Raw genomic sequence first — 25,085 nt, forward strand, 5'->3', positions numbered from 1 at the left:
GTGTGCCTGTCCAAAGACAAAATACAATTTTAGATATTAAATTAAGTAGTATATAACAGGAATAGCACCTCATTAATAAAATTTAGTAAGTAAAACTTAGATTGCAAAGTGCCAAAACAGTAGAGGATGCTTATTCTTCTAAGCATTGCCTTTGTTTTCAGGTGAGTATGTGATGACAGGACATATCAATATCTAATAACAAACATTGGTAGAACTAAACCCTTATTAAATAGTTATGCTGATAGTACGGAAGTAAAAGTAGAATCACGAGCGAAAGACATAACTGTTTTCCAAAGCCAAACCACATTTAGATATTGAACTTTTCATCTTGTAGATGGTGAATACATCCCTATACTATTGGGCAACATTTCAAAGTACTTTAATCTGCACCTCAATGACAGCAAAATGAGTCTCATCCTTTATATGTGCTTTTCAAGTCTGCTGTTGTGACTCAAAGCTGCCTATATAACAGTCTAGTACAGCAGTGCTCTCTTCTGTCATGACAATAATTTTTATTTTATTAAATAATCATTCAGCCTTTTAAACTACATTATAAATTGTAAAAATATATTCTAAATAATTTTTATTACGATAATTTTAATTATTGCTGCTGAAGGATAATGTCAGTGATTAACTGTATTTCTCCCAAATACATTTTACGTTGATGAATATTTTTATTAACATATGTCAAATTTATCTGAATTAAAAGCTGACTAGAAGTAAATGATAGGATGCAAGGCAGTAATCTGATCTAATTGTTCTTATTGTACAATAAATGAAGAAAGAGCAAAAACTTCGTTGTTCAGTCCTAATGGAAATGGCTATATGGAGAAGAGCTTATGAAGACCTACCCAGTATGGTTCAAAACATATCCCACTGACTAAAATTGCAAGTAGAATGCATAACATTCTCACAGAGCTTCCAATAAAATAATATCTAACAAGAAATATTTTAGAATAAAGAAGAGACCCACTGAACATACGTAATGATATTAAGTTCACAGTTTTATTTGATTATAGACCCAGGATGCAAACCCTCAGTCCTTGTTCATGCAAAATTTTGTGTTTACTATTTGCTTTAGCTTTTTTTTTTTTTTTCCAGATTAAGCCAACAGGATGATTCCAAAGGCATAGGAATTAATTGTATGGTAGGAGCATTGCTAGAGTTCTGACATATTACACTTGGTAAAGACTGGTGCAGTTATTAATAAAAAGCTATTGTGTATGATATATATTAAAATTTTCAAAATCGTCCTGTTTTTTAAAAAAAAATAATTGATGAAATGTACAACAGTCAATAACAAATGAGATATTTCATTTGTTTTACTTTTTGTCTTTCCTAGACAAACTCAGAAGCTCTCATTCTCAGGTTGCAATTAACTTCCTTGAAAATACTCATTGATGTCTCAAGAAGTTTCATAGCATCTTCTCATAAATCAGCATCATGCATCTGAATTAAAATCTGAATGTAAAGCAGAAACTTTTTTTGTATTAATGATTATGAGGCTAAACACACATTCAGAACTGATTAAACATTACTGTCTTACAGTGACTGAGTTGCAAAAGAAATGCATCTTCAGACTCTAAGTTTATCTGGGAAAATTTATTTCCAGTATGGAAGCTTTGGAGCTCTGGAATGCATTGCTATAGCTGTAATTATATTAACAAAAACTCTATCTGCAATTTGCTAATGCTTTGAAGTTCTACTGGTAGCATAGTTTCAGTTGAAGTCAGTATCTAGAAATTAATTTAAAGTGGTTTAAAAAGTGGTCTCAAGATAGCTGTGACAAAGCAGTTTGCAGGTTTTACCCTCAAACAGAAATTATATTTAAAAAATACAATATTTTTTCTGGCATGGCTGGTGATGGTGGCATGAGCTTTTTCTTGGATGATTAGTTTTGTAAAGTGTATAATTTAAATGTGGAATTTGTCCTCCTTCTTGTATATTACAATCAAAATGTAATAAGTAGCCTCCTTCCAGGGCTAACTTAAGTCTACTAGCTTTTAGCTCAGGAATTTAATCTAAATTATCAGATTTTTTGGAATAGTGTTAAAGTGCTTCCTGGATAGATCATAGAAACCCCAGTAAAATGAGTTTTTGCATACTGGCAGCGTATGACTAAGTAAAGACTGAGGCTTTAAAGGGAAACAAATTCCCAATACTTACTAATTACCGTCCCTTCCCTCTGTCATAGCACTGTAGTTCCTTGTGAACTAGGTACCTCCTCCAATTAAGCCCACCATTTTATTCTCCCTCATTCACTGTCTCAGAGCACTCCATCAGCAGTACTTCTTCACTTCTCCTTCTGTCACTGTGCTAAAACTATCTTTTTCTTGGCTGGAAACTTATTTGTGTTGTCCGTCTTTCCACTCAAAAAACATAACTGGAGCCCCATCTGTACAGCTCAGCTTTTCTGACTGTACTTTGTCCTTCTAAGTGAGGAGGCAAACAGCCTGTTACAGTTTATGAAGAACATAGTCCAGTTCCTCTGGGCTAGACCCATGCATATAGCCAGGCCTAAAAAAAAGCATTTTGCTGTAATCAAGCAACCAATGAGGCCAAACATAATTATTTGCTCAGTCCTTTGGATTTTGCAGCCCTCTGTCTGAACAAGGTTTTTAGTAGAGTTTCAAGGCCCATATCACCAGAAGCATATTGCTACAGTAATACCTGCACGTTCTCAATGACTACTTCTTCAATATTATGCAATTCATTGGCCAAGAGTTACTGTGTACGTAAATTAGTTATCATGTTTTATATACTTCAAGAGCTTTGCATTTCAATGAATAGTACTTCTCTTTACTAAAGTTTCTTAATATGCCTGTATGCTTATTTCCAATGAGTAACAGTAGGAATTATGCTGAGGCAATGCGATACAATGAATTATCCGATACAAACATGTTTATGTATGTTAAACATAAAAATAATTAGTTTGCCAAAGACCACTGTATTCAACAACAACAACAAAACGCATATTCACTAGGATGAAAGAGACTGCAAAAAATCCCTGCAAATTCTAACTGTATTTTCACGGTGTCAAACTAGTGTCAGTTTCTCTCACCGGAAAACAGAGGCTGAGCTTCTGTTTACAGAAATGGGGGAAAGCACAGGAATACGCAACACAGAACACTTGTTCTAATATGCGAGAACTTCAAAAAATACCCTCATATTTAAATGCTTACTGTCTGAACACAGAAACAAAGAAATAACAGAAGTTAATTTATCATAAGGCACCAGTTACAGAAATGTCTTTGCTTTGTTTCAGCATTAGTGTTTGTAGTCAGTAAGTATCCAGGGCAACTGACAATCAAATGCAACAGCAAACACATTATTCCCTTGCATATATTTAAGAAGATAAAAAGTCATTTTAATCACATGTGCCGCAGATCTTGGCCAGTATTAAAATTGGCCATTTGATACAGTGCAACACTTTCTTCTTTGAGTGGTGTATTTACAATTCACTTCTTTTTTTTTAATGTTAAATTCAAAGTGAAGAAATAATCCACACATGTCAAACTAACTAAAAGCTAGCATTTTTCATCTTAAAACCTCCGTAATCTAGAATTGGCCTTCCTTTAAAGTCACCTTTATCTTGGGAATCTGCATAATGCTTTAAATATACTAGTGTAAGGCTAGTTACTATTGAGGACAGAGTAATGGAGCTTTTACTGATCATTAGGAAAAGTGACTGTGGATAGCACTAACTTAAGTATTTGTTTCACTCTGCTGTCATAGATTATGAATTAGAAATAACAGCAGTAATCACCTTTCAGAAATGAGGATGTAACTACAAAGCCTCCTAACTCCTACTGCACCAGTGTTATAATCCCAACAAGTTAAATAAATTGCTTATTTCTAACACAATAAGTAGGAAGGAAAAAAAAAAGACGAAAAAAGATGATCTTGAATGCTACTGCCTTCTTAAGATTCATGGAAGTCAGAGCTGAACAAATAACTCAAATTCTGCTGGAAGGTTTCCTTTTTGTTTTATGTTTTTCATATAACTTTTAAATGTCCTCTTTTTTTAATTTTATTTTATTTATCATTCCATGTTAGAAAACCTGAATGCTATGATTCTTTGTAGATATCTGCTGCATGTTGACAAAGCACCACTACATTCTAATGTGTATGAATGAAGGGAAATAACAGAAAAGTAATCCTAAGTAAAGCCACAGTACTGGAACAAAATTATGACAACTAACAACCACTAAGGATGAAATAGCTTTTACTAAAAAGCATCTAGGTTTTCTGGATTCACTTTGGCAAAGAAAAACACTTGTGTTTTTCCAGAACCTCCAATATGACTGTTCTTTTCTGAATATCAGAAAAGAAGGGACAAGAAACTGAGTAAACTGCCAGATGCTACAGCAGCTGTGCTAGCTGTATGCAACTTAGAAAATCTTTGTCCTCTGATAACAAACAGTCCAGAAACAAAAAAAACCTCATTTTCAGTGTCAGAGATCATGTGAAGTTTGTCATTGTCATTTTGACAGAGCTTCCCTTCATAAAACACTTTCAGAATGGACTGGCAGCATCAGCAAAATGTTTTCAAGAGGGCAGAAAGACCAAATGAACACTCAAATTAGAACATTTTAAATAATGTCTGGCCTTCAATAGTTTGTCTCCAGTATTCTGAAAGACACAATATGGAAAGGGGTACATAATGCCTAAGAAATTCCTCCTGCCCTCTTCATGTCTATGTACCAATGTGAAAAGTACATCAGCCTCAAATTTTTAAGTCTCATTTTGAGATGGCTAGTAGATAGAAAGTGGTAACTTAGAAAGGAAAAATACATATCAAAGTGCCTGATGCTATAATTTAGTACCATTTCATTTTCTCTGTATAAGTAAAGATCTGGAATAGAATTTCTACAAAAGCTCTAATTCGCTCTGGTTTATTTGCTTGTAAAGATATCCAAAAAAGCCTGTCACTTTTCCAGCACTAGTAGTAGGTAATGCTGCACTGCCATAATTTCTGCAAGTAATATACACTTTTGTAGTGTTTCAGAATTCCGCTATAAAATTTCAAATTGCTAAGATGGACTTGGAAAATTTTTCTTAATCATTTTGCTTTATAAAGATTTTTTCTGCACCATAAATGCACATGCTCTCAACAGACTTTAATCTTTTGTGATGTCCTGGCTAATTCCAGCAGGTCATTTAGTCATGTTTTAGATAAGTTTATGAGGGAATATAATGGCAACAAATATAGAATAATGATCTGCTTGCTATGAAGTAAGTGTATGTAATACCAGTTATAGAATGCCTTGAGTAATTTCACCACTTGAAGGTCTGCATTGAACAATCTAAAATGATTAACTTAATCCATAAAGTTGATTAAAGACTGAAACAGTTACCTCTGGAGCTGCTTGCTTCTGAGGTTTCCATCTGCAGCAGGAATGCCCGAGCTGCATGTGAAGCGGTCTTGGGACTGCCCCTATTCATTACCCAATGGATTAAGATAGCTCCAAAGTAGCAGTAGGGCTTCTATGTTGTAAATTGCAGTGGTGCAAGAGCTGTTTCACATACAATTCTTCCATCTGTGCCAGAGGGCCAAATTCTGAGACAGAGGTGTTATGGATGTCTGGGGTCATCATAAGCCAAGATCCTAAAGTACTATTAAATGTATTTTTTTTTCTTCCTTGATGCAGTAACTATGTGGCTCTGAGTTGCATGAGTTATGCAAGAGTTTATAGAAGCAAGGCTTAAATCTGAATTCAAATCCAAGAAACAATGAGTTTAAAGACCTGCTGTGTTATGTCATATATTATAGTATACAAAGAGTTTTAAGCAAAATATCTCAGTGTGATGATTACAAAAATCTAGGTACAATCAATGCAGTAAGAATCTCTTTACTTTCTGGTTCCTTCATTAACTGCGATTCTGAATAAACATTTCCAATATGGGAGAAAATAAGGATCACACCCTAACTTCATTACCATTTGGCATCTTTCTTCTTGAAAACACGGTTACAGGAAGGATCGGAGATCTGCAAAGAGCTAATACACGGAGCAAAGAGAGTTACAGTGCATATTTCCATCCTCCTTAGACCTTCAGAAGTTCACCACCTCAGCTCCAAGGGCCTAGAGCACCTTTGATTGAGAGAGAAGCATAAGTTCCCCTCCAGAAGTGGTGTGGTGCTATACAATTAGGGATGTAATGCTGCAGTAGGTATGTACTTCCCCCTCTGCAGTGTAGAACTGCACAGGCCCAGGTGGAAGTACTTTGCTGGAGAGCAGTGCAGACAGATTAGATGTCACACTTCACTATATGTGGTATCTTTATTAGAGGTCACAGCTTTAATTCTCTCCTATTACTCTGTTACCATGTGCATAAAAATTGCAGTCAGCCTCACACAAGTATCAGGAGTGCATGCAGCATACGGATTTGCTCTTTCTCCCATTGTTTTACACCCTTTCCCAAAAAGAACGCAGTAAAATCTCACAATAACTGCACAGTGCAGTCCAAATTAAACTCATTCTTTGTCCAAATATAAGTGAATTTTCTGCTTTCTGTAGTTACAGAAAGATAAGGAAAAGACTAGTGCATATACTTTAAATGTTTCAAAATCCAAATACCAATGCAGTAAAAGTATATTTGTGGTAAAACACACATCTACATTGATCTACAGCGCAGAATAAAGCCATCCACTGCCTAACAATCTAAACCTTCCAGAATGATACCCTTTCCTTTTATAAATACATTGAACTTGAATTTGTAACTATATTATCTACAATTACTATGCATGTATATATATTTCTATATGTATATATATTTAAGATATGGATGAATATAAATACATATCCAAATTAAAATTGCAGTGGAACTGTTCATCACAAAAGGAAAATGTATCTGAGCTTGAGAAAGATCTGTACTGTGGTCTAACACAAGACTGAGAAATAAATTGCCTAGGACTTCAGAACCACTTGAAATGTCACCATATTTCCTCTGAAGCTCCAAGGTGCACTTTTTCCTTGCCTTCAATAACACAAACATGCCATAGCAGATACAGAATAAAAATATTATTTAAAACTTAAAAATAATAGTCTTCCTCTCATCTTTCCCTTACAGAGAAAAAAAAATGAGAAAGTGCAAATCACATACAACTTGATGCTCTCTAGGAAAGCATTTAACTATTTTACTAGTGGAGATGATGTAACAGCCTAATGAGACTGCTTTCTGATTAGGTGTTACAGCCCTATGAAACATCTTGTTAAATCTTGCTGTAAAACTAACTGTTTGTATTTTGGTATAACAAAACATAGAATAAGGCACAGCTTGGTGAGTTGAGCAAAAACACCAGGTAGAAGGAGACAAAGATACAAACCAATATTAATCAACCAAGACAACTAAATAAAAATAAATATAATAACGAATTTTCCTATTCAAAACAGCTTTTGCACTAGGAAATCCTAAATATTTCTAATTCTGAAAAAAAGAATATTTCTAAATTGCAAGAACCCATGTACTGTCAGTCCTCATTTGACATCCAGCAATATTTGTTTCGTAATGCTCATTTTAGTGCCAGCATTCCAGGTATTGATAAAGTTATAATGCGACTTACGTAAATTATTTGGAGGAGGTCTCGTCTCCATGTTTTCATAATGTTGTACGTGTACTACAATGTTTAGGTCTCTTTCCATATGATCTGTCGTACAAGGAGCTTGAGGTCTCATAACATCAGCAAGAGCCCTGAAAACGAAACAAAATCAGAATGAACCTGCAAAATCTGTAAGGCATTACCAATATATTCCAAGTTTCTTTTAGTATGAGATGCAGCCCGTCATAATGTCTGCCGGAGAAACCAGCTCCATTGACAGCAAAATCAGGGAATCAGATTCATTGTGAGACTTTGCACCTAAGGCTCTTTTTAGGTTGTCTTAGACAGTGTGCTAGCAGTAATACAGAGAAACATTAAGTTCTTTAGCTGTCTTGGCTTTGTAGGAACATAATTTAAGCTTATTGAGACTTGTAGAGTTTTGCCATTGCATGTGCTCAGTAACATTGCCATCTTGGTTAAGCTGAGCACCTCAGCACCTAGCTGTCTATAGCTTTCACAAACTAGTTATCTTCACACCTAGATTACCAGCAGGGCCTGTCAAAGTAAATTCTCACACGTGCATTTGCACAGAGCACCACACAATGCAGTGGTCTTGGCCATTTTCATTCAAAAATTTCACCAAAGTTGAAAGGTCACATGATTTTCATGTAGAAATCCAGTAGGCATATTGCTCTTCATGATCAGGGATTTAAGCTTTTCCCATCCAGAAGGGGAGATCAAAAATGTCTTTTCTAACTTCTGTGAGTGTCCTAGTCATTAAGATGGAGCAAAGCTTGCATACAAACACTCCTTACTGCTTTGGAGCCAGTTCAGAAACAGGATGAAAGCTTTATGCTAGGAAAGAGGGAGCAAGCAAAAGCATCCCTAACAGGCCAGGCCCAACCTGGTGCTGGTTGTGGACTTTTTCTGCAGAGCTGCAGGCAGTAACTGTATCTGAAAGAGAGAGAGATTCATCCCGCTTTGGTGTATTTTCTAAGGACTAGCTTCACTGCCGAGTGTCCTGCTGAGTGTAAGTCATTCTTAGGCATACAGACAGGCAAACACACCTGTATCAGCCCTGTGGATCCAGAGTTAGTGACTGAGTTTTAAGCTCTGAAACTCTCAGCATGGCAACATCTAACTCTGTCTGTGATTCCGGGCTATGGAGTTTTACCATTGACTTCTGGAGGAGCAGGATTAGCCCTTAGGTCTATGCCATATAGCTACCTGCTGAACTATTGTGCCATACAAAATAACAGGCCCACCTGCAGAAGCTGTTGCCTTAGGCAAAGGAAAGCTATGGTGTGTGTTACTAGTGTCTTCAGAGTTCATGCAAGTCTTTTCTATTCAGGTCAATGCATCACTGACCATTATTTGCCTCCTTTTTTGCTAGTTTTAATTTTTAGACCCCTTAAGCTACTTTTTTTAAGGGAATGGATGCATTTTCTGGGCACTGTGCCCAGTTTAGTTTAATTTTCTGCAAAATTACATACAGTGTCCCAGATACTGCATCAAGAACACTAGTTTATAAACTAATAAATAAATAAAAATAAGCACATTCACTGGTGAAAGCCATGGCAAGTGCCATCTAGCTCCTCCACTGTACTTCTGTGACATGATGATTTCTTGATCAATAAGCACTGTACTTTTAAATATTAAAAGGTAGTTTCATTTAAGTTACATACAGAGAGGAAACCTGAGCTAGATCTTGCTTTCAGATTGCAGGAACATTGCTTTGGTACACAGCTGAAAGATACTGGTGTTTCATTGTGTTTATGGCTAGCATTATGTTATTAAAATATTAGTTACAGTTGTGATCAACATGTTACAGAACACTCTGTTGATACTGTAAAAGGTCAGAAGACAGTAACCAAGTGATTAATGGTATCAGAGCAATGCTCCCATTTGAAGCAATGCTTATACAGCAGAAATAGCAGAGCTGGCCTACATAGCAGAATAATAAAAATTCAATAGAAGAGAACTCACGAAGGTATGTAGAAAATGATGCAGAAGGAAAGCATTATATTGCAAAACATAGTTTAAAATAAGTGGGGACCAAAACCATTAATATCTAGTCAATTTATGCAAGTATGTCTCTATACAAAGGAAATTATTGACATCAATATTAATTCTAATTCCAGAGGTAGGTGGACACCTTTCTGGGAAGGGAAGAAAGGCAAATGGAAGTTCCTAACTTCTCTGTGGGAGTTAAAACTGTGAGATCTTGTAATACACGGATTAGTATTTCCCAACTTTTTGAGAGCGGGTTTTCAGAAATACTTTCCTCATTGCCCTTAATCTGATGGTAAATATTGTTCACTGTAGACTTTAAATAACACCCCATATGATAGCAGATTAACTACTGCCTGTCTGTGAAAATGCCAACTAAGTTTTCAAGGTTTTCTAGCTTTTTCTAGATTTTTTCAAAGGGGTTTTAAGGAATTAGCTGTCCAACTCCCACTATATTATGAAAAAAGGAACTACTCACCATCAAGTTCTGTTTTTAACAACACAGCACCTATGCTTATACTGTGTTAGCCAAAGCTGTACAATCTTCTCAGGGCAGAACAGCTCATATAACAAAGAGCTTGTCCTTATCTTCCACTGATGTCAGGGAGAGTTAAAAATGTGCAGCAGCTTGTATCACAAAGGAAATCCTGTACCTGTATTTTGTTCTTTTAGGGATTTGCCCATATAATGAAATGGATAAAGGGAGGTTTGTGGCCCAGTACGTGACAAAACCCTTGAATAGACGTTTGCTTCAAAAAATTCCACATAGGCCAACAGACTGTTATAATACCTTCATGCATTGGTCTCACCTGAATATCATCATACAGATTTTGTGCATTATCTGAAGAAATTGTTAGAGTGGGTCCCATTGCAAAATTATATATACATAAAGGGTCTTTATCTACACCTTTGTTATATTGAATGATTTTTTTAAGGAAAAGCAAAATACAAGATAACCTTCTAATCAGGTAGCAATATCATTAGGTCTTGTGTATCAATATTGATCACAGTATTACAAAAGTGGATAAATGTTACCTACATAGGAGTTCATGGCCCAGAACTACCCAAGTATCACAAAACTTCAGCATTTCTCTTGCCATAAGATTTTTCTCTTTGGATATGTAATACTATTTTCGAGTGTTATAAAGCATGTGGAGCCAGGCATTTCCCTTATGGGCACAAGCTTGAAGAAGCTGAAACACAGGTTATTTCATGAAAGGTCACTTGTCATATTTTGCCTCCAAAACTGGGTCAAAACCCATAAGGGAAATAATTTCACACATAGGATCAGAATTTTGGCAAGTCAGACTATTTTTGGCCCCAGGTACATGCCTTTTGAATGATCAACAAAAGACTCAACTCATGAGCTCAGCACATTGTGAAGAAAGAAAGAAGAGCTCAGATGGTTCACAATATCTGGAAGGCTGCTAGCATTCTGTCAGAAGCACTGCTTCAAAAAAAAACAGGAGCTATAGCCTACGAGCATGATTGTAAATATTGTCCTTTCAATTCTTGGTTTGTTTGCACATTCTCCACAAGGATTAGGGAAGAAGACAAAGGTGTGGTTTTATTTACAGAAAAATCTCCTCCATGAAACAGAAGTAAAGCTTTTCCCTTTTCTGTTCATTTTCAAGGGAGAATTCTCCACTTTAACTGATGGAGCCTGAAGTCCCATTGATGTAGTCTTAAGCAGCAAGAACATGCTGCCCTCATATGCCTAGCAGAGCTTCTAGGTCTGCTTCAGGAGGCAGATCAATTCCGCTTCTTTTTAGGCACAGTACTGCCACGTTCATTTCCTTTGCCATATCTGATAACATACACCATGTTATTCCCTTATTCTCTTAGAAAGCAGGAGGGTAAAGGAAGAGTTACTCTGGATACTACTGTTACTGCTTAGTTCTCGGACACCGTAGCTGAAGGGAATATTTATCTCCTTTTAATGTCAAGTAACAAATTTTAAAATGAGGAGAAGGATATAAACAAAACATTATCATATGATGTCTGAAGCGAAATATGCCATGTAGAGTTAATACTGTACTCCCTTCTCCATTTTCATCTTCCAGATTTACAGTTCCATGCCAACAGTAAGAGTGTTTTACTGAAAAGCACTGATCTAACAAGAAAGAAAATGTCAACAGTGCCACACTTGGCCTTTTTTCTCAAAACATTGTACCACTCTTAACACACACCAGCGTCTTACTTCAACAGCAGACTGACTGCAAGACGAAATAATGCAAGGAATTAATAAGTGTGGCACAGTTTTGCTTCCTATTTATAAGTGTGTCAGGTCTCTGTTCATATTTTTAAATATTTTTAGTAAATCAAAAATGGAAATATATAAATTACATCAGCTGTATTCTATTCACTTTTTTAAAAATCAGCCCTCATAAAAAAAGGATCAGTTTACATTATGCATTGTCTTTTTTGATATGCAGTATCATCCCTTCCATAGGTGAATTTGTTCATAGGAATGAAAAGGGTTCAAGTGTTTCATGTAGCCATTGGCTAGGGAAGGGAAAGGAGACAACCTTAGCTAAGGAAACAGGTGACAAATCGGCCTCTATGTGTTTCTTGCTGCCAACCAAAATGGAGTAACACTTAGTACTTTTGGTTTGGCCTACCGAACACTCTCAATGCATTATAATTTTGCTTATTAATAAGGGTCAGTACAGAAAAAAATGTAAGAATATTCTTTTTTGGGTTTGTTTTTGTGATATTGTAGTGATGTGTGTTATAAAAGAAGGTGAATATGAATATAGGCTACATATTATTTTAATTGTTGGTACTATTAACTGTTTAAACAGATAAATTATTTCTTTCTTAAGCATTGCAGCCTTTTTTTCAGAACATTAGTAGTGTAAAATGAGCTAGGATGGAATATTTTAGCTAAATACACATTCGAGGACAAAGAGGTTACTCCAATTCTTCACTCAATTAACAGATTTTTAGATTGCCGAAGGGATTTACAAATCTAATTCTTTTTCAAATTAATGGTAAGCCCACTCCACAGCTGTAATGGGAGTATGAGAACTTCTCAAAAAAAAAGCTATAGTGCTGCTTTTTCAGAACATGACTAGCTATTATGTGTACTGAGTGGGTGACTGTTTTTCCATGTGATCATGACTTTCCAAGTTTCTGTATAATCCTGACTTGAACATTTTAATGGCAAGAAAAGCACAAGATCTCAGACACTGTTAAGTAATCAGGGTAACAGACGACCTTTTCTAAGAACCACTTCAGAAACCTAATCTTTATGCATACATGACTGAAGGATTTCAGAACGATTTTCCAATCCCCTATAATTCTATTTCCATAAACTAAGACAGAATATCCTTTCAGAACACTTCACACTTGTACTTTAGATAGCAAGTATTTCTACTAGTAGAAATAGGACCTATTTAAGCCATATAGAAGCAGGGGTGGCTAAAACTTCACTCTGTCCTGGTTTTTGTAACTGTTACGAGCCCTGCCTTTTTGCCTGCATGAAGACACTACAGAAAGAGGCTGAAGCAAGGGAGAGCTTTTTCCAAACAAGCTCTGTAGTTTAAGAACAAGATTTTAAAAAGAAATTGGGACCCATGTATTCTTTTTCTCAATTTAGTAATTGAGAATATTCAAAATGTCTAAAGCATTACTATACCTTGCTCAACAAAAAACACCTCTGCAGAAGTATCACTGACACACGATGTTGACTAAAATTTTTGCAATGTGCTTTGTTCCTTGGTAGTAAAAGCGTATCCATATCAGCCAGTTTATAAATAGCAAATAATTGCTAGCGAACTGGTGATGCATTTGCAGGAGTATTTTTGTGGCTTTCTCTGTGCATTTCAGGATAAGCAGTTAATCAAAAAGTCATGCAGAAACTTCAGTAAAAAATAAGGCTTCAGGTGCTGAGTTGATCTCTTGGACTCTCTTTCATAGGATGACTCTTCATCTAAGCTTTAAAGATTGTGACCTACACCATTACCAGTGAGGGCAAGAGGAAGCTTTCTGCCACATTGCACGTCCAGTAGAAAGTACCCTTTTAATTGCATTTCATTACTAAAGTTGCCCAATATGCTGGAATCTATTTAGACTCTTTAACAGAACTGCTTGCCTTTTTTAAATGCCTTTCCCCCATCTGCTTTACTTTCACGTGCCTGGGATTAGCATAAAGAATCAGGCAGACTGCAAACTTGACAAATGTGTTATGCCTTGGTTTTGAACTGCTGTGACAATCTGGGTTTGGAATATGTTGTTAAAGCCATTGGGCTCTGTCCTGAGTTGCCCACCTGCCTATCCACCACTAGGCAGCCAGTATGTGGAGTAGATGGTACACAGCATGCCTAACTCTAGGTGGGGGAGGTTCTCTTTGATATAACTCAGCCATTACACCATGGATACAGAGTATAACACACACATATATGGATGAGACAAGACTTTCATATTCCCTTTTTTACCTCTCAATAGTAACTGAAAAAATGTTAAGAAATTCTACAATAGCTTTTCCTTTTTGTGTCTCCCTCTTCCCTTCCACACCAGCTCGTTTTCACAGCTTAGAAATTTTACAAATAGCTCACATGCTTGCAAGGGCTGGGGGAGTAGGGAAGGTCCTGCCAAAACCATTTTGCAGCTGGAGAGGGAGGGTGAGATGACATTTGTTTACATCCTTCAGTTGAGAAGTAAAAACATTTTCCAAGCTTTGAAACAGTTGGAAGAGTGAACCCATCAGGCTTTCTATAATTCAGTGTTGCTGGTTTCAGGATTTTTTGTTTTCCTATTCATGCACAGCATATCTGGGAACACTTGCTGGATCTTGTTGGGGAGAGGGTCAGACACTGCAGATAAAAATGGACTACTGTCTGTGCAGACTCCACAATTATTTCTAGTCTTCCTCAGTATGCATATACTTTGATAACCTGGGCTCAGGAAACCATAGGAGCTCTGCTGTCCAAAGTTGGTCTCTCTCAGTTGCCTTGCAGGGGAATGCAGCCTGCCTGGCAGGAGTTGTTTGTTTAACAGAACACATGGGCTCCTCTCTCCTTCTTAGGGGCAGAGGGGAGAGGTAGAGGGGAAGGGGACCCTGCTGCCTGGCACTCAGCCTTACCTGGACATGTGCTCCCGATGGGGTCTGTGCGCCTTCTCCAGCCCTAGTTTGGTGAAGATCCCCACCAGCACCATGACTGCCACAACACCGCAGATGATGTAGACAATGAGGTTGGTTTTATCCCTGGTAGGGTCGTGCAGAGGGTCGTCTATGCGGGAAGGAGGCTTCCCAGTGTTCATCCACAACGGCGTCTCATAGTTTGTGCAGGTGCTTTGATCCAGCCTTGTCTTCTTGAACTTGCAGCAAAACCTGAAGCCACAAGTGCCGCAGCAGAAGATGAACTCCCCCGAGCTGCAGTTAAAGGGGGGGTCCCACTGCCCCATCACGTCAAAGTAGCCCCTGCAGAAGTCCGGGGTGGGGGGTGGCTCGGAGGGGTCTAGCTGTTCCCCAAGGCTGGAGTGGTTTCCACCTGAGAGCACCACGAAGCTCCCTAGCTGCTGTCCAGCTTTCTCCTGAGCCCGACACACCAGCGTGAGAAGGTCCGCCACCAAGTAGCCGAAAAGCAGCCGAATAAAGCCTTCCATTCTGCCTGTCAGCCCCGGCTCAGCGATGCTGCTGCCGCCGCCGCCGCCGCCGCTCGAGCTGTTTGATGCTGCGCTGCGCCAGGAGCTGAACATACAGGGGCTCCGTCAGGGGCCGGGCGCCCGCTCAGCCCGCGCTCGCCTTCAGCACCACGGACAGCCCCGCGCGGGTCGGGCCGGGCCGAGCCGAGCCGGGCCGGGCGGGGGCCGCCGCCCCCCGGGCACTGTCCGCAGCCCGTCGCCGCGGCGCTCCGGAGGAGCGCGCGCGCGGCACTTGTGGAGTGGAGTGCGCGGGAGGAGGGGGAGGAGGAGGAGTACCGAGGGGTGGAGGTGGCGGCGGGCGTGCGGGGCACCGCGCTGCGCGGCGGGCTGGGGAGAAGGGGCTGGCGAGAGGGGCGTGGAGGGGGCCACGAGGCGGGAGGGCTGAGGCGAGGGTGCTGCAGGGGCGGGATGGAGGAGAGAGGGCGAGCGAGGAGCCTCCCCGCGCCGCCTGGTGCCAGCGTGCAGGCGCCGGGGGCACCCACCTTCCGCTCCCCCGCGGAGCCCGGCGCGGTCTCTCGCACAACTCCCTCAGCCAGCCACGGCGCCCGCCGAGCCCCGCCTGGAGCCGGGCGAGCCCGCGGGAGGCGACAGCTGCCAGAGCAGAGTGCAGGCGGCTGGACGGACTCGCCACGGCATCCAGCCGGCGGGGAAGGGCAGCCGCCAAAGGGGAAATCCGCCTTGGCGGGCAGCGTGCGGGTGAGAGCGGGGGCGAGGCAGCCCGGCGAGCCCAGCCCGTCCTCTGAGGCGCCTGAGGGAGGCTGCGCGCCAGAGACCTGGGGCTGCCCGCCGGCCTACCTGCCTGCCCCCCCGCCCCGGGCACCCCTCTGCAGAGCCGCCCCCCGCAGCCCCTCTGAGGAGCCGGCGGCCTCCTCCTCCCGAGCAGCCCCTCTGTGGGGCTCTCCCCCCTCCCATCAGCTCCGCCGCGGAGCCGGCCCCCACCTCACCCCCCTCAGCCCCGTGTGGGGCCGGCCCCGCTCCCCGCCGTCCCTTACATAAGAGACTTCCCGCCCAGGCGGGCGCTCCCCACAGGTGCGTCTCCAAAAGCGCGGGAGCGCCTCCTCGTCCGCGCGCCGCGCTGAGGGGGGTAACGGCCAGCGCGCGCCGGCCCGGGCGCCCGGCCAGGGCGGGGGAGACGAAGCGGGGGGCACTGGGCGGCCTGAAGCCCACACAGGCACCCCGCGGGGCCAGGCCGAGGTGCGCACCTCGGGGAAGCCGGTGGCAGCCCCGAGGGCGGAAGGCAGAGCGGCACACTCCCGATGAGTAGAGCGCTCCTTCTCCCGGTGCCTGCTCTCCTCCCAGGCTACGGCCCTGCGGAGATCCACTTACCTGAGAGGCAAAGGCAGCTCCTCCCGGCGGAGCGGTGTCCATGGGGCCGCACCGCCGCCAAACCGTGGGCGTGAGCGGGCGCTGCCCTCACCCCGGCGCGCCGTGCACAGGTACGGTGTTACTTGTACTGCATGCTTCAGAGCGGGGCTACGTTTATGTCTGCTAAGCATGAGCTGCCCTTGCACATCATTTATTTAAAAATCTTGTTATAATGTCCGTCAGGCTGGTTCCAGAGGACACAGTGGGTTGTTTGCAAGACACAGCAATAAAATAACTTCCCCCAAACAGAGAACTGACTCTGGGAAAGACTTTTTAGTGATTCACTCCCCATCCCTGTTATTTAACTCTCTCATCTCCATCTTTTGGTTTGGCAGTAACCTGAGCAAGTAGCGATAATATTATCCTGAATACTATGCTGCCACCAAATGTAGGAAATAAGCCCATTATGGCGTGATTTAACAGTGTGGGCTGGTGCTTAAAGCATCTTCCCTTTTCCACGGGGGCATGTCTGTGATAGCCTTTCTGCGGCCTTGCGGGCTACTGTTGTCTCTGGGGAAGAGCGGCTGGTGTGCTGGGGCTCTGCGATGGCACATTACTGTTCCTCTCCCACCTGCCCTTGCAAGGGGGCTACACTGCTGCTGCTCTTCAGGAACTTCTGCCAACTCTGTGTGGAGTTGTTAAGCGGTAAATAAACAGAAAGGTGAGGCAGAGGACAAAGCAGACGTTTGGAATTGGAGAGGGCTGTAGTTAGCTAATTGCGATCCTTTGCCTTCTCTTAAAAATAGACTCTAAGTACAGTGATGATTCCACTGAACAGTTTGACAGTAAGCCTTGCATCCTTGTCCAGGAGGTAGGTTAGAAAGCCCCTTTATTTCTCAGCAGAGAAAAACTATCAGTCCCAGCAAAAACCAGCCTTTTTGGTTTTTAATATTTAATTTCTAAAACCTCCACACCTCATCAACATCCCCTTTCAAGTCTCCTCTGAAATCATATCATTCCTCCCTTGTGTATACTTCTCCCTGCTATTATTTATTATTTAACACTTTGTGATGCAGTTTGTGCTGAAAATACCACACAAAATGAATCTGTTCCATACTTATTATTGCATCTAGAGACATTTAAGGTCCAGTCCTGTCAGGCGCTTAAGATTATGCAAGTTTCCCTGTTGATCTGACTGCTAAAAAGCTGCTTAAATATTTTGCATGATTAGTGCTATGCATGTGCAGAAATAATAACATCAAAAAATGATTTATTTTATGGGCTATTAATCCTGACTAACTATCGTATAAGTTTCTTGTTTCGCTGAGTTCCTGGGGTTTTCCTTAAGAATTTCCCTATAGCAAAAAGCCCAAAGGATTTAGGCTAGAATCTAACATTTGCAGGATTCAGGTCCATGCAATCAGAATCTGACCCTAAGTGGCATGCACTTGGAACGAGAGCCCAGAACTGGGAAAAACACAGGGGTGATTAAAGCTCCTTGAAAAAAAATGTTTCCTGTGTCACCATAAGACTTTGGATCAGACCCATAGAACCCAGAACCCGTAAATCGTGTTACCCTAATTAATCAGAAGTTACTCTAGTTGTTACCCTCTCTATGCCTTTTAGTCGTATTAGCAATGACGTTATTTCAGCTGTACCATGTCTTAGAATTCTAATAATGAACTAGAGTTGTTCTAGATTAGGGCATGAACCCTTTTTTACTAGACCTGTGGTAGTGTGTTTTAATAGCTTCATAGCATGTAGTTGTGAGAACACCTGCATGATCAAAATGTAAAACCATTAAGTATAATAATGGAAACAAGAAAACTAGTTGAGAGAAACGGGTATTACACACAGTACTGAGGCACTTCTTGGGTCATTATGTGATTTTATAAAGCTTTTCTCAATGCAATCAGTCAATGAACTTCTGATTTATTTCAGTTGTCTTTATCAAGTTGAGAAACACAAATGAATTCCCAGTTCAGCACTATCGCCTTCCACTTTCAAGACTTCTCTTTATGACATTGCTTTAAGGTAAGTAATAATTACCTACTTTTCTACAGTTTTATCCCATAAGGAATGTATTTTGCCTCTGAAACCACTGAGAAGATGAATGTTTCAACTAGAACCAACAGAGTTGTCTTTACTAAAGCGTATATCCATTAAGTGAAATACTTAATTTTAGGCACAGATCTTATACAAAATTAAGTATTCCTATTATATATTCCTCTAATTTCTTTTAGTTGTTTTCACTGAGACTTTCACAGGTGGATCAATGGCAGTGCTTGTCGTTCAGCTTTAAGGTAGAATATAGGCTTTTTTTCTGGTAAATCCTGTAGCAATGTATAGCCATGTTTCAGTGGAAGTTATACAAAAGCATACACACTCATAATCTATGTATGTATGTACACATCATATATGTTCAAATCTGTGTTTAATTGTATATACTCTTAGAACTGATTCCTGCAGATTTTTTATGTAAATAAGAGAGTCTGAGTCTTGAGAAGTGGTGCAAAAAGATGCTGACAGCAGGTTCTAGTGGTATCTTTTTGTTGTAGTGTTTACTTAAATCAGCAAATTATCTCTAACCTGCTAAATATAATCTAATGTTAATAACATATTTAGGATATCTGCTCCCTAATGCATATATAGGAGATTATTGCAGAGTACAATAAGGTCAAACATATCTTTAATACAAAATGCTGGCACCTGAGAGTATAGTTTTCAGAATGGATTATTTGATCTGTGTATTTATATAGGCAAGTAACATTACAGTAAAATGTAAAGAAGCTGCAAAAGGAATACTTCTGTATGATATGGAAATGATATAAATATAGGGTCAGTTGTGACTGAATACTTGGTAAAAGGACAACTCACAATTGTCTTGGGGGGGGAGTGGAATTAGTCTGCCGTTCATTCCCACACACCTGACAGAAAGGTGGCCTCTTTAAAGTCAATTTTGTAATTTATATACACCTTGGACTCTTAAATAAGATTTTCCAGTTTAACAAATTCTCCCTGTGAATATAGTGATTGTTATTTAAAAAGAAAAAATAACAAAATTTAAAAGGAAATTGCATGTAATTTCTACGCAAACTAGAACAGTTGAAGTGAGCCTTGATAATATGATGAAGAAACAGATAATTTAGATGGCTGAACAATAGGATCGCTTTCCTACATAAACAATGCAAGTATTTCAACACATAAAATGACCGTAAGTGAGAAAGAGCAGATATCTCATAATACCCAATTATCTCACTTGTTTCTGTCATAATGTTTAGCTCAATTTAAAAAAACACTTGCACAGCAAGATCAGAAATAGATCCTCCAGGCAAAGTCTGAACGTGGGTCCAGTTTTCAGTCTTTTCATCTCATTGCAAAGGATTTTTTTAGTATTAGGTCTGTTGGTTATCATTAATTACTTATTGACAGCTGTATGCAGAGGACAAAGTCTTGACTCACTAGCGTTAACACGAATATTACCATTAACTTCAATGGAGTGAAGATACCACTCTAAGGATCAAGATTTAATAAGTTCATTCTCATTGAGATGTTCTTTATAGGACATAAAATTCCATTTGTTTCAATGGGGTCATTTATAATGCTAGTGTTATTCATAATCAAAGCAAAACCAAAATCTAACATTAAAGGATACAGAAGAAGTTAAAGACAAAAATAACAAAGATAAGGGCCACATTCTGATGCCTATTATGTGAGAGAATGTAGAAATATTTAAGGAAATAATATTTTCACGTACAGCGCACCTTTAAGCTCCAGTGCAGACAGTGATATATTGCTCAAAACGTATTCAAACAGAGCTCTGGTCTCTATGTCCATCAATACATTGAAGCCCAAAGGAGGCATGGTCTGCTGGCAGAGTGATAAGGAGAGCTCTCTAGCACATATGCTGCGGGAAGCTGCCCGCACTGCTAGGGAAGCCAATAAAAATCAGCTGCATACTCAACAATCCTCATTTCTACCTTCCTGCCTACATCCATCCTAAGCAACTTTTCTGTGCACTGACAGTGTAAGAGGATGAAGGCTACTTCTTGCTGACTTCATGACCTTTCACTACAGTTGCATTCCTCTGGGACAAGAGAAGAGTCATCTCTATACCATGGACAGATAAAATTATCTTGGCAGCTGGCATACAGCTGTGGAGTTCATTCCCTGGTGATATTGGAACAATTACAAATCTCAGCTCCTTAAGAATAAAATGTAAAATCCCTTATTTTCACTTATCTGTTCCACAATAATAATAATAATAACAAAGCCATCCCTCCTAGGATGTGAGAAGAAACTAGAGATCCTTCACTGTGATTACTCTTGTAAAGGTGTTCTGATACCATGGTGATGAACACAGTATAATTGCCAAGATAGATGATGGATCCAGCTGGCACTTCTCCCTCCTCCCCCACACATCATGGTGCTCACCACAACAGGTTCATGATTTTGTCCTAAAAATCTGTTGAGTCTTGTTGGTCTTCACGAATTTACTTGTAGAAACTGCAAAATGCTCTCATCACTTTGATTTAGTCTAGACTGTATGAGAGGTGCATGATTCTTTCAGAAATTACACCCATATGGTATATTATTCTCTTGATAAAAAACTCTACTAAAACCCTAGCTGATAAATAAATGTGAGTTCTCCTTCTTGGCAACAAAATATTTTACGTACCTATCTGTTTGCTCAGTCGTCTTAGGCAAGTTTTACCCAGAATGGCGGTATTATGTTTGTTCAGGTGAGATTTATTGTTCAGGAGCTCAAACAGAAAGTCCTCTAAGTTAACTTGTAGCTTGCACTTTTTCTGTTTACATAGGATTTATACAAGGATGATGAAGTTTGTTGTTTTTTTTTTTTTATCTAGAAGATGATATAAATACTTGCTAGACTAGGCTATGTAAGAAATATCCAGAAATATTGCAGTTCTCTTTTCTTCAAGAAAGGAAAAGTGTGAAAAATAATAGCAATCTCATTGGTTCACAAAACCTTTCTGAAGATATTACTCAACTCTAAGTTTCAAATAGTAAGCACTATTTCCAAATCATTAACAGCTGCTTTGTGCAAGAATGCCATTGCACCTTACACTGCTTTGTGTCCTTGCTGGCAGCAACATTATAAGTTAAAGTCTGAGTGCGTATGGACCAGGTGCTAATCTTTCACATTCAGAAGTAGAACGAGGTATTCTCAGAAGTGGAAGAACTGCTGTTGCGGGGAAACCAGATGCCAGTTTCCAATGTTTATAAATCTGTTATTCTGTATATTAGTTAAGCATAAAACGTTTTTCATTGATAAATTAATTTTGAATGGATTTTAGCTACTTAAATACTTTATCTGTGTACATACCTGGATGCTTCCAAAATAATTATACTTAAAAAGCTGGGAGAATTTTAGTAGATTAAATGGGACCAGGGCTCCTTTCAGCCAGGGTGAATTTTGCTCTTTATTTTCTTGAGTTGCAGAAATCTGATTAACCAAAGTTTATCCAGAAGCAAATTAGTGCTAAAGTGTAAAAATCAGAGCTTTGAGACTACTAGCATAGCCTTATGCTAGCTTTTTTCATCCAAAGAGTCCAATTAAGCAAACCTGGCAGAAGCCTTAAAAGCAAGTATTCTCTGCTGGTTGTTAGTAAAAAATTGATCACTCTTTTTGTTAAGACAAAGGGTGCCTGTTTGCCCAAGGAGTAGCTGAAGGGGAAAAAAGAGAGTGCAACACCAGAACTACCCAGATTTCTTCTGGCTTTGGAAGCCAAGAGGAAAGAGTGGAAATTCTATCACCAGTCTGTTTATGATATCGTTTCTGGCTGACAAGAAGGTAACAGATGCTTCTTTAGGTCAGGGCTTCCCAGCCTGTTCCTAGACAAGCTTCCCATCCTTATTTATGGTAGATGAACTTCAAGTATTGTAGCATATCAAGTGCATGAACAGACCATGTACAGATCTCTCGATGCCTTAAAATTCACAGTAGGAGGATCCCTACTACAGTTTAGCAATATTGGCTTATAAAACCTGCACTGGGAAAGAAATTTAGCCCTACACAGTCAGTTCAGTCCCAAATAAATTCTCAAAAGAAGGCTTAGGGCAGACAAAAGTTATGCAATCTTTATGTTGATTCACTGCAGATTCCTTCTCCTTCTTGCTAGATGAATGAAAATACGCTTTGAAAATATGCATAAATAACTTGTTTATATGGCTATACATTTTATATTTAACAATATTTAAACTTGACTATAGCTTGCCTGAAAATAAATATGTAAATCAACCTGGTTTCCAGTTAAGTTTGACCTTCTCTTGAGCCAAATTAGCCTTGAAGATTTCTAGAGAAGCAAACAGAATAGTTGCTTTCCCACAGCCTGTTCCAGCAAGGAATGGCTCCATCTAGGTAAGCTTGGAAGTATAATCATGAATGCTATTTTGCCAAAAGTTCAGCACTGCCACATTCTCACCAATTCAGAATTCTTTAATACTTTTTGCAGAAATAATCAAACAATATGGTGGCAGATGAAACTAGGTTAGAATTGCTTGAGAACTGATGAAGGTAAAAAGGTACTGTCATTTTGGAATCAGGAATAAAATAAATTTGTCATATACAGAAGTAAATATTGTAGTGAAGTGCAGCTTGTTGATACAGTATTACATCACATTTTGTATGACAAATAGGCATAGTACATCAAGATCTTCGCCCAATGAATCACATTCATCAATCACACTTTTTATATATTATATACGTATTTTGTGTGTATATATATATAGTACATACATAGATATGTTTTTTCCCAAAAGCCAGTTACTCTGTTCCAAATGTCTTTTGGAGAAGAATCTCAAATGCAGATTCAGATACCTAAGCTCTCGCTATAGGACACAAAGAGAGCTAGATGCCTCAGAAGGATGAACCTAAAAGTCTGCATACTAAGAGGAAAACATGACAAACCTACAGTGAAGTGCTGATCACAGAGGTCTGTCTCACCCAGTGCTCTTCTATGGAGGTTAAATAGCTGCCAGAAGATAGCAAGCAGGTGCCTCTTCTTTATCAATTAAAGAATCTGGACTCTGAATCCTACTTTCATCTTCTCAGCATAAGAACTTGTCCCTGGTTTCTTTCTGTTGTTTTTGTTTTGTTTACTTAAGAGAAACCATTAATAAGAGATGAAAAAACTACTTCAGATTACTATGAGGAAGGACAGAAAAAGAAATAAGAGGTTCTTTGGTGAGCAGAATATCATCTCAACTACAGTTGTCACGGAAAGTCGAAATGTGAATCATTTGGACTTCACTTTTCTCTTCGAAACTGAAGTGGTAGGACAAGTATGAGTACTACACCAACACTACATATACCCCATTGGCTCTCCAGTCAGTGATTACTTGTTCACATTCAAGGCCTTTCTTCAAGGTTGTCACTGGAGTACAATATAATTCCTATGGCATCTGCAACTCAAAAGGTCACTGCATTCTCTGAAAACATTTTAAGTTATGGAACTCATCATGAAATGGGAGTAAGGAGACGCCCCTTGAAAGGCTAAGCCTAAAAACCAAAGATCAAAGCCTTGTACTGCATTTATAAGCAGTTGAATGTGATGTACCTTTTCCCTGAAAAGATTTCTTCCATTCATACCAAGATACTAACATACAAAGATTTATAGGAAAGAGACACATGCATAACCATCCATCTTACAGCGAATTCATGTGTATGACAGATTTAATTACAGGACAGTAAAAGTAAATTCATATTTTCTTGATATTAAAGTTAATTGGTAAATACCAACACCAATCTGCAATCTTGCCATCTTTGCGAGAGCCTTGGCTAGGTTGTTAATATGCAAACACCACCAGCCTACACTCTACTAGGAATGATAAGCTCATATTTTTCTTATCTGATTTGTTTACATTCAGGAGCCCAAATACATAGGAATGTATCACGGTTTTGATTTATGCATGTAACTCAAATGACAGCATATACAGTATGTATGCCATAGCTTCAGTTATTATAAAAGTTTTCAGTTTCCACTTATTTTAGTTTTTATTCCTCCTAGGCACTTATATTTTTCCTAGCATGCTGAGCTCTTCTAATGTTTAGAAATATTGTGGAACTGCAAAAAAGGCACAGTCAATTAATTCCTTCATTTGAATAATTAAACATTTTAAATACTCCCTCCATACCTTATGTTCAGCTATAGATATATTATTAATAGTAGCTTGTACTGTGTGTTGCAAGAGAATGTTAGGCACATCATTCCTAGAACCTGGGAAGAACATTTCCTGACACCATGAATTTACCTACCCAATGACAAAGTTATCTTGTTCTAATTCAAACATGTTTCACACTGTAATAATTACACCATATGAACGTTGTGCTTTTTTTATGAAAAATTCAGCACAGTTAATTATTCAAAAATTGTTATGGTTGATGAATCCATCCCACTGTGTTCAACAAAAATGTTAATTGTGCGTCACTATATTAGAATGTTCCTGTTTTATCATTCATTCCAGTAGCTTAATCTATAAAGTTAAGACCATTGTGTAAGTTCAAGACCATAGGTTTGTAGCCAGACTGTTGTCAAATGGGTGTTGTCAGCATGCCATG

The 25,085-nt window shown here is 39.4% G+C and overlaps 1 protein-coding gene across 1 annotated transcript in view; it reads right to left on the reverse strand.

The window, feature by feature from the left end:
• The window catches only part of SHISA9 (shisa family member 9), a 183,399-nt gene extending 168,066 nt beyond the window's left edge, over nucleotides 1-15,333 (reverse strand). Inside the window, exons 1-2 of the mRNA XM_068423748.1 lie at nucleotides 14,637-15,333; nucleotides 7,565-7,692 (exon numbers count right to left, since the gene is read on the reverse strand). Coding sequence (XP_068279849.1) covers nucleotides 7,565-7,692; nucleotides 14,637-15,253 — 745 coding nt within the window. The 5' untranslated portion in view covers nucleotides 15,254-15,333. The remainder of the gene's footprint in view (nucleotides 1-7,564; nucleotides 7,693-14,636) is intronic.
• Nucleotides 15,334-25,085: the final 9,752 nt, after the last annotated feature.

The sequence above is a fragment of the Nyctibius grandis genome, chromosome Z (assembly GCF_013368605.1).
Source record: "Nyctibius grandis isolate bNycGra1 chromosome Z, bNycGra1.pri, whole genome shotgun sequence".
NCBI lineage: Eukaryota > Metazoa > Chordata > Aves > Nyctibiiformes > Nyctibiidae > Nyctibius > Nyctibius grandis.